The sequence below is a fragment of the Aulonocara stuartgranti genome (assembly GCF_965226115.1).
Source record: "Aulonocara stuartgranti genome assembly, chromosome: 7".
Lineage (NCBI taxonomy): Eukaryota > Metazoa > Chordata > Actinopteri > Cichliformes > Cichlidae > Aulonocara > Aulonocara stuartgranti.
The window spans coordinates 42390386-42400187 of NC_138945.1; the positions used below are offsets into that span (position 1 = coordinate 42390386).

The following is a 9802-nucleotide window of genomic DNA, read 5'->3' on the forward strand; positions in this document are numbered from 1 at the left end:
AATTGCAATAAATTTACCAGTGGGCACACACTGCAAACAGCGTAGCTGGGAATCAGCGCTATGTATGACCTGCAATCTGGGTTCTTTAACAAGACTCATTCTCAATCATTCATAACAGCCTTTACGGTTGGTTGGACAGACTAATCAAAACAAAATGACCAATCAATCAAAAGAACAAAAAAAGGACAGCAGAGGCAGCTTTATCTGTTGAGTTCAGGGATTTATTATGAACTTGTAAACTTGTAAGTGTTGGTATGAACTTGGTCTCCTATTAGCATAATAAACATGGATAAGTCAGCATGAAAGTACTGAGGAAGACTAGTTTAGTGTGATTTAAAGTGTGATGTCCCTGCAGAAAGTGCTGTGGTTCAGAGTGAGGGCTCAGAGATTAAATAAGTCCTCTTTTACTGCCAACAGTGGGATAAACTGAGAGAGAAGATACTGCTGGTGTAGCTGTTGTGGTCCTGAGAGTCTATGGTGGATGTGACTTCATAAGCCTTTGCAGAAAGGATGGCACTGAGACACTGGACTTGCTCATACTCTGGGTTCCCTCTTTATTCTGGTACAAAGATAACAGATCACAGTTGTCATCAACAGTGTTTTATGCAGCTGCAACATTCAGGTCTGTTAACAAGGATTAGAACAGTTATAAGAGTGTATTACTGATCAGTGTACACTGGGTAGCTAGTTAGCTAGTACCGTTAGCTAAAATGATCATTCGCTCTGGTTTTTGCTGCTGCTCCTAATGAGGAATGGGGGACTGCTGTGTCTGTGTTAATTTCCTGATCAACCACAGTGCTAATGTACTAAACAAAGTTTTGAAAGAAACCAGGCTCTGTGCTTTGTAGTTGCGAATCCAACATGGTGAAAAGAGGACAGAGGCCTTCTGATTGGCTGACCTCTACTGTTGTTACCTCCGTCCCAGCCCTCCTCGTATCTTCCCTCCACTACCACCAACACCTCTGTTTTTTATCCCCCTTCAGCTACAAGTGCAAGTTTTGAAATGCCTTTCTCCCAAGAAGTGTTGCAAAATTGCAGAATATGTGAATCTGACTTGAGAGGGTGTAGTCAAGTGCTTGTATTCACTGATATAAGAGGTTATAATCACAGAGTTGTAGTTGTAAGCAGTAAAAAAAAATTCAGTAAAATTTAAATGAGAAGTTTGCAGCTCACAGTGTATTTGCTGATGACACCAGCTACATAGGACTGATTGAGAACATTAATTATTCAGCCTACAGAGTTCAGCATCTGAAGCGATGGTGTGACAACAACAACCTACATCTGAACACAGCCAAGACCAAGGAGATGGTAATCGACTTTAGGAGAACAAGGCGATCTGAGCACTTCGCCCTCTACATTGATGCAGCTTCAAGTTCCTCGGGGTCCATATCTCGGCTGACCTTACCTGGTCCACAAACATTTCACAGTAGGTAGGAAAAGCACAACAAAGGCCGTACTTTCTCAGGTGCAATTACTCCAAAGACTTCTAATTAACTTCTACCGCTCCACCATCACGAGTCTTCTGATCTATCTGCTGCACACTCTGGTTCAACTGCTGTACTGTGGAGGACAAGAGAAAACTGCAACGGGTGGTGAGGGCGGCAGAGCGGACAATTGGAACTTCACTAACCCCCCTCAGAGACATTTATACCAGCAGACTTCAGCGGAAAGCCAGTATCATCATCAAGGACCCCTTGCACCCTGGACACTCACTTTTTTCCCTCCTTCTTTCTGGTAAACGCTACAGGTCGATCAGGTCAAAGAAAAACAGAATCAATGTCAATGTCAAGGCTGTCAAACATGCCCTACCCCCACCCTGATTGAAGGTTAACTGTGCTGTTAAAATCCATGGACATTTACAGCGTATTTATGAACCGTATTTATTATAGTAGTAACCAGCATTCCTATCCCTTACTCAATGCGGAATACCACTGATCACATTGCACCTTATACTGCACACTGATCACTCATATATGTGTGTGTGTGTGTGTGTGTGTGTGTGTGTGTGTGTGTGTGTGTGTGTGTGTGTGTGTGTGTGTGTGTGTTCTTATGTTGATCTGTACATACTATTATTATTATTATTGTGTATTACAACACATTCCCTGTGTCCATCCTAAAAGAATCTGAATGTCTCCAACGGAGAGATGCAAACTGTGTTTCATTGTTCTTGTAACAGTGACAATAAAGATCTATTCTATTCTATTTGTGAAAATATCATTCTACACATTTGTGAATATTTTTCTGTAACTGTAAATTAAAAACACAAGTGTGTTGAAAAAATCTGTACACGTGAGAATTTCAAAATACAAGTTCCAATTTTTTCTCAGTTTTTAAAGCTCTTAAATTCTGTAAAACGTTTACTTTCAAAGCGGAATCTTTGTCAGTAGTAATGTTCGAGGGGCTCTGATTAATGTAACTCACAACATCCGGCGGTTTCCATGGAAGTCCACCAGCTCACCATGTTAGGACAGCTAGCTAACAAAATTCAGAGTAATAAGAACACAGTGTACGTACAGTAAATAGCTGCACTGTTCACCGATTATAGCTGCGTATTTATTAAGTCTTGTTTCAGTGGGTTTCTATAGGAAGAGCAGAATGAACCGTTTGAACCCCACGGTTCCCGCTGATCAGTATCTCGGTAGGTCGTGTGTTGTTAGCTTTGTCAGTTAGCTCCTAGGCTAACTTTATAATCTCTGTGTGTGTCTGTGTTCCAGCGGACAGCAATGTGCTGTTCTACCTGAATGATGCTGTGATCCAGCTGCTAGAACACAAAGAGGAATACAACCAGTTCGGAGTGATCCGCTACTTCGCTGAATAGTAGGTTCCACACAGTTGTTGAAACAGTGAGACTGCAGCTCCGGTGCTTTAGGTTAACAGGTTTTTACGTTAACTAGTTAGATTTGTTTACGAATTCTACTCTCCGTGTACTTGGTGATACATCGTCATGTTCAAGAAATGGTTGTCACTGTTTGCCAGTGTGTCATACGGTTTAAAAGGATTATCATCTCCAGCTCGTGCAAATGCATAGGTTATACGTATCAATACTACTTCATTGTTGTCTGAAGATCATACTGATACCTACATGCATTTGCACGAGCTGGAGATGGAGACCCCCCCTCCCCAGGTCTTTAATCCTGCATTACACAGTGACAGACAGACAGGAAAAGTCTGTGAAAATGATGAATCTGTGGATCAAGCATCTGGAACATGGAGAGTGGAATAAGTTATCTTATCTCATTACTTGATTAATAGATGGAATAATCAATACATTACTCAATTACTGAAATCATCAATAGCTGCAGCCCTAATGTACAGTATCATATTCATCATAGTCATCATATGTGTGGCTGTTGTGTGAGCATCACATATCTCTGAAAAATCTAATCTCTGAAAAAGAAATTGTTGTTTAGAGCTCAGTTTCACAGTCCTTCATCATGGTTTTTTTAAGTGTATTAAAATACATTAATAATAATAAAAAACAGTTGAATTAAAAAGCTTGTGCATATGTCTATTGAGGAATTAAACATATTAATGAAAAAAATCTACATTTGGGAAATGCTAATCTGAAAATCTGAAAAGAGCAGACATGGTCAGAGCTACTATCCCATCTTGAGTATTGTCACAGTACAAAAGAAGTTAATAACAACTTTTTCTCACACCATAATCACTACATTACACATGTTGGCCAAGGTGGTTACCAAGAAGAAACTCATCTGTTATGATGAATCTGACTGAATCTATTTCACAGGGTAATGGTGGCTGTGTTTCCAGACAAAGCACAGTTCATTACTGGTGTCAGAGCAGTGAAAGCTGAGCCAGCAGCAGCTTGTTTCGCACACTGGTCTCCCATCAGTTTACCGTTGAAGACTAGCAGTTTATCCACAGTGCACATGCGCAAAACAACCAGAAAAAAGCTGCTGACCTCTCAGCTTGCCCAGCTCAAGTCAGTGTTACGGGAGATGGACACGCCCTCAAACCAGAGAGAGATGCAGCAATTCTAGCTCCGTGTGGTCACAAGGTGGCAGTAATGTAAAGGATGGATGCACACGCTAATAGACAGGCGGGGAGCTTTAACAATGCAAGCACTGCTTGCCTTCCATGTCCTGACAGAAAGTTATTTATAAAGACATATCAGAGTCAGAGAGACTTCATTAATCGCAGAGAGCAATTGAGTAAATTTGTGTGTATGTGTGTGTGTGAGAGAAATATATAATATATCTGGGTTTGTAATGTTTCTGTAGTTTCAGCAGTGTAAAGAACAGTAACCACGTCCTCTTCAGAGAGTTTAACTACATCCAGGCCACTCCACATAACAGAGCATCCTTCATTCGAGTATTCTGGAAATGCTACAGACAGATCGGCAAAAGTGGAGGTGAGAACACAATAATGTCTTTGGACTGTGAAATGAAGCTGGAGTACCTCTGGGGAGAACCATGTAGTCATAGTAAAGAACATGGAAACTACAGACAGAAATATCCCAGCCTGGATTCACTCTCAAGATGTTATTGCTGTGAGGTACAGTGCTACTGCTGATGACAGACCTACCCATCTGTCACTCTCCTGAGATACTGTTTCTAAGTTGCTGTTTCTAAGTTCTTTTTGTCTAACATTCACATGCATTCACACCAGAGAACAACATTGGACTAACATCTTGCATGCAGACTAGGGCAGACTGGGCTTGAACCACCAACCTTCCGGTTATTAGATGATCTGCTCTACCACCTGAGCCTTAATGAAGACAACTGAGTGAGCATCACTTGTAAAAAGCGGACATGAGATTATGAAGCTACCAACCTTGACACACTACAACCTTTGGTTGGACCTGTTGACCTTAAAACTCTGTCCATAAAAATCATGGACAAAATCAGTCAAAGCAGCCTTGGGAGATTCCATTACCCACTAGAAATAAGTGTGAATACAGTTGTACAAGGACCAAATAGCCTTGTACTCTTGAAACATCCCAGCAGGACACATTGACTAGATCTAAAGCTTATTATGGTATACTTAGGAAGCTGGTAAATGTAGACATAGACATTAAATAGACACAGGAGGAGTTAAATCTGGGTGATGCTGTATGTTTCTTCTTGATGTGGTTGCAGTGACCTCAAACAACATGCTTTTTCAAAATCAGTGAATTTACAAATCCTTGCAGATCAAAGAGACAAAGTTTTTGATGTCAGTGTATTTGTAATTAATAAAAAAATTGATATAAAACTATGTTTATGTCATAAGTGTTACATTATTGTTTTAGTTGTCACTGACAGTTTTATGTGTTACAGTTTTGTGCTGTCATGAGTTTTCTATTTAAAACTGGTGGTTAGTCATTGTGTAATTTGTAGCCAACAAATGTTTTGTGTCTTGTGTTGCAGACTTGCTCTCCATGCTGGAATACAGGTCCCTGCTGCAGTTACTGTGTCCAGATTTTCCAGTGGTGTTAGTTCAGAGTGCCGCCAGGTCAGCAAAAGAGTAACTTCCCAAGGTTTCATCTTGATTATTTCACATCAAGATGAAACCTGAGTGCTTTGCACAATATATAATCCTATGTAATTCATTTGAGCACATTTTCAATGTAGCACATTTTGAACACAACAGATCTTAACAGGCTGAAAGTTTCTGGGTAATGATTGCTGTTCTCTCCTCCTCTAGAATTGCTGTGATGGACGACACCATCGATTGTCTGATGTCTTTCTCTGATTTTCTTTATGCTTTCCAGCTGCAGTTTTACTACCAAGGTAATAAACCAAGTGATGAAAAGAATAATTAAAGAGAGCAAATTAATGAACTTAGGGAGGGAAAGGATCAATAAACTGAAGGAACAGAATACAAACCCAAAGGATTATATAGAGAAAATAAGGGAAAATGGTAATAATTCATGTGCACTGATTATTAAATGAAGAGAATCTAGTTAATGAAATAGGAAATCTAGGAAACAGACTGAAAAAATTACTAAAGGGAGTAGATTAATGTTAATCCAGGGAACCGAATGGTAATATGAGTTAACGAAATAAAAGGAATTATTCATAACGACTGTGTAATAAACTGAGGGGGGTAAAGAATTCACCACTAACTGAAAAAATAAGTATCCTAGAAAAAGAGAATATTTAACTTGGGTAACAGATAAGAATGTAAAGATTTGATTAAATTGGATAATAAAGGATAAAATAACTGAGAAAATAGGTTTTACGAACCCATTCTCTCAGTTATTTCACCCGAGGGAATAAACAAACCAATATTAATAAAAATATAGTAATAACAATAAATACAAAATGAATAAAATGTATGTAATAATGTTAATAATGTGATTTGTTTTTAAGTTAAAGGAAACGTCCATTAAATTCATCCATTGTGTTCGTAGAGTTCCTGGACTGTGTGCTGGTAATCTACCAAGATCTGCTAGCAGGTAAGAGTCCCAACACTGTCATCGTCCCCACATCCACCTCCATCGAGCAGATCCCATCTGTGTCTACAGAGGAGAACAACAAAGAAGAGCGGCCACAAGATGGGGTGGAGCCTTCCACTTTGGCTCAGTGTATAGACGCCCTGTGCGACAGGTCCAAACATAGGTAAACACTTCAGTTCTCACTCACCACTATATTCTTTTAGTTTCCTGTAGACATCTTGTGAAGGCGATAACTCTCAAAGGTGATGTAGCTGATGTAATATTTTCAAATTCCTACCATTAGACTTCAAGGTCAATGTCAGAATTCACTTAAAATCTTGTGAATGCGATGACTTAAGGAAGTAACTTAGGATTTTCACATTGCATCTAGTGTGTCTAGGCCAGTATTTAGGTGCTTCATTTTTTAAATTTTAATTGTAATCTGTAAATAAAAAAATATATAAACTAATAAATAATGACCAAAAAGCAATAATAATGATGAATTTAAAAAAAAAGTATTAATTTTAACGACACGTGTTTAAATTCACTAAGACAGTAAGGCTGTATTTTGTCTGTACACTAAATTTGTTTGTGAAGTACGAAAAAATTGTGGTGCAAAAAATCACTGCGTTTTTGTGCGTATACACTAAATATTTGCAAAAATATTCCCACCTCACCACACAACAATTTCAGTACCAGTTGTAGCACTGATTTGTCATTATTTGTGTGTGTGTGTGTGTGTGTGTGTGTGTGTGTGTGTGTGTGTGCAGTCATCCGCCCAGGTCATGTATGAGGGAAATCCTGAACCAGACTGACAGAATTTCTTACTACAGCTTCCTTATGAGTCTGGCTAAACAAGAGGCCATCAACCAAACTATTGGTGGGTTCAACCACCACTGTGTGTCAATGAGACACTGGGTCTTATTGACACACAGTGCATAAGCATTACATCAGTCAAAAAATGTGCATTTGGTTTGTATTACATTAGTGTTGCTTTCAAATGTTTGAATTTTGAACCTTTTCGTTTCCCTGATTCTGCAGGAGTGTTACCCAGTAAGGCAGAGCTGCTCATTGACCCAGAGATGGACCAGGAACTTGACAAACTGTGAGACTGCACATCTATGCACATAGTAATAAACATATCAACAACAGGAACATTACTCCATATATTAGGCAGCTGTAACCAGGTGTTAATGTGTTATATGACAAGTGAGGGATTCCTCAGATCTGCTGGAGGCTTACAACAGAAAAAAATAGATTTATACTATTTTCAGTTGACCTGTGTTGTTTCTGTTTTACTCTTATTAAGGATTAAGCGAACTGAATTCTACATTTTAGAAGCAGATGCTACAAGAGTTTTCAGAGCTGCTTTTCAACCCCTAGACAGTTAGTATAGATTGTAGTAAGGTAGATTGGATTGATAGCAAAGAGCATCGAAGTAATCTGAAATTAAACCCCTCAGCAGCACAAGGCTATAAAACAAGAAAAATGAACTCCCTTGAATAATATAATTTATAATTTTTTATACATTTATGCCAATAATGGCTAACACTTATCAATTTTTGAAAAATCACAGCCGTGATGTTCTCTTGCTGTCCAGGATTGCTCAAAGTTCCTGGTTTATCTTTTATATGTAAATTTGTGGGTTTCAAAGGTCAAAATCGAATTAATGTCCAAGCTGCTGATTCTGATATTGTTAGACTTCTGTTCACTGGCATGAAAACGGTTACTCTGCTGCTACTCTCGTGTTCAAATGTAATAGCGCTCCAGTACAATCTCTACATACTTTCACTTTGCTTTTTTCCCATTTTGCTCTTTTCTTCTTCTAATTGTAATCTTTTGTTCTCTTGCTGTCCAGGATTGCTCAAATCGTAGTGAGTCCTAGCAGTAACAGTAGCAGTAGTGCTGTGGGGGGGCTAAAAGAAGTGCAGAAGAAGGCATCACCCAGGAGGAACATCCACCACAGGAGGAGGATGGAGGTGGAGAGTGACGGCTCCACTGAAGAGACAGATTCATCTGAAAACTGATCTCTGACAACTTAGTGACCTGTTGCCTGCCGTCTTAAAGGAACGCCTGTTGAAAATCGACAGTGTGTCAGGACTGAAGAAGAAGACGTCCTTCTAACTTTTACGATTGTAAATAATGCAAATAATATTAAAGAAAGCATTAAAGGATGTGTCTAACATGCATTAGAAAACATACAGAATTCTGCTCTCACCAATCACTACTGCACTATAATTTATAGATGAATCTGTTTGTGGCTCAAACTGTGCAGAATGCAAAAAACAAGGAACCAGATGAGTTCCAAACATCAATACACACACATCTGCATCCAAAAATAGTAAATATATAATACAAACCTGTCTTGTAGCATGCTTTTTAGTCAATAAGACTAGAAAAGCAGAAAGCATTATATGAATACCGTTCCATTTCTGTATATGTTTGTATGAGGCTGTTTATCACAAGAGCAATGTGGAAAAAAATACATCTACAAACTTACTGTAAACACAAAACTGTATACAGAATAAAATTCTGTGAGCTTGTTAAGCAACAAGGCCTTGCAACTTTGAAAGATACAAAACGACATACTTTTACTTTTCTTGTTGCTCTTTCCCGTCACCCTCCAACCTGTCGAGGCAGATGACTCCCACTTCTTGAACCTGGTTTTGCTGGAGGTCTCTTACTCCAAGTGCTGTTGTTGGGGTTCTCTCTAATTCTGTAGGTTGTTTACCTTAGTATATGAAGCACCTTGACTTTGCTGTGAACTTGCAGTGTATAAATAAAATTGAATGGGAAAGTGTATATTGTGATATTTGCTATGTTGATTGGAACAGCCAGTGATCAAACCACCAACCTCCTGAGCTACAGCCACCCCTGAACCATGAATTGCACGGGATTGGCAGATGGAGAAGCGTCACTTCAGAGAACACATCTCTACTGCTGTACAGTCCAGGGGTTGTTCTTCAGGAGTTTTTGTTGAAAAGGCCGGAATTGGAAGAGTTTCAAGCTGCCCTGGTGTACCTCTCATTACATCTGTGGAGAAGGTAAAAGCGTTCCAGAGGAGTTGAATTTCCAGGGGATACTGCTTTCTTGTTGGGTCATTATGAGCATGAATGAAAGATTGTGTTTTTGGCCAAGGCGTGCCCAGTCTCTCTTTAATCTTACTCCCCTCAAAGATCAGAAATAAAATCAAAATTAGTACAGAGTAGGTTTATTAGATAAATACAATTAAGGTGATTTGATTGTTTTGCTTTTATTATTTGAATTAGGTTTTTCTTTACTCCAAAATTTCTTTACAAAGACATCCTGTATTCAAAAAGTCTATATGTTCCCATTCTAAACAGGAAAGGTCAAAATCTGACTATTAGTTTACATCTTATAAATAGCTCTTACAGGTTACTCCAAATTTAAAAACAACAGATC

At 38.9% G+C, this 9802-nt stretch overlaps 1 protein-coding gene across 2 annotated transcripts; it reads left to right on the top strand.

The window, feature by feature from the left end:
• The first annotated feature begins 2409 nt into the window (after positions 1-2409).
• cstpp1 (centriolar satellite-associated tubulin polyglutamylase complex regulator 1) lies at positions 2410-9181 on the top strand. Of its 2 annotated transcripts, XM_082538065.1 has the most exons (10): positions 2410-2638; positions 2715-2817; positions 4242-4372; positions 5370-5454; positions 5647-5732; positions 6356-6400; positions 6470-6563; positions 7150-7259; positions 7421-7484; positions 8238-9181. In XM_082538065.1, the coding sequence occupies exons 1-10, from the start codon at positions 2596-2598 to the stop codon at positions 8404-8406; spliced, it is 930 nt and encodes a 309-aa protein (XP_082394191.1). In that variant the 5' UTR covers positions 2410-2595; the 3' UTR covers positions 8407-9181. The 2 variants fall into 2 exon arrangements, with proteins under 2 accessions (XP_082394191.1, XP_082394190.1); XM_082538064.1 differs by having other exon boundaries at positions 6356-6563.
• The last annotated feature ends 621 nt before the right edge of the window (positions 9182-9802 follow it).

Coding starts and splice junctions, on each gene's coding strand:
- cstpp1 (XM_082538064.1), top strand. CDS start 2,596: ATGAACCGTTTGAACCCCACGGTTCCCGCTGATCAGTATCTCG. Junction 5,455..5,646: donor TTAGTTCAGAGTGCCGCCAG/GTCAGCAAAAGA, acceptor CTCCTCCTCTAG/AATTGCTGTGATGGACGACA. Junction 7,485..8,237: donor GACCAGGAACTTGACAAACT/GTGAGACTGCAC, acceptor CTTGCTGTCCAG/GATTGCTCAAATCGTAGTGA.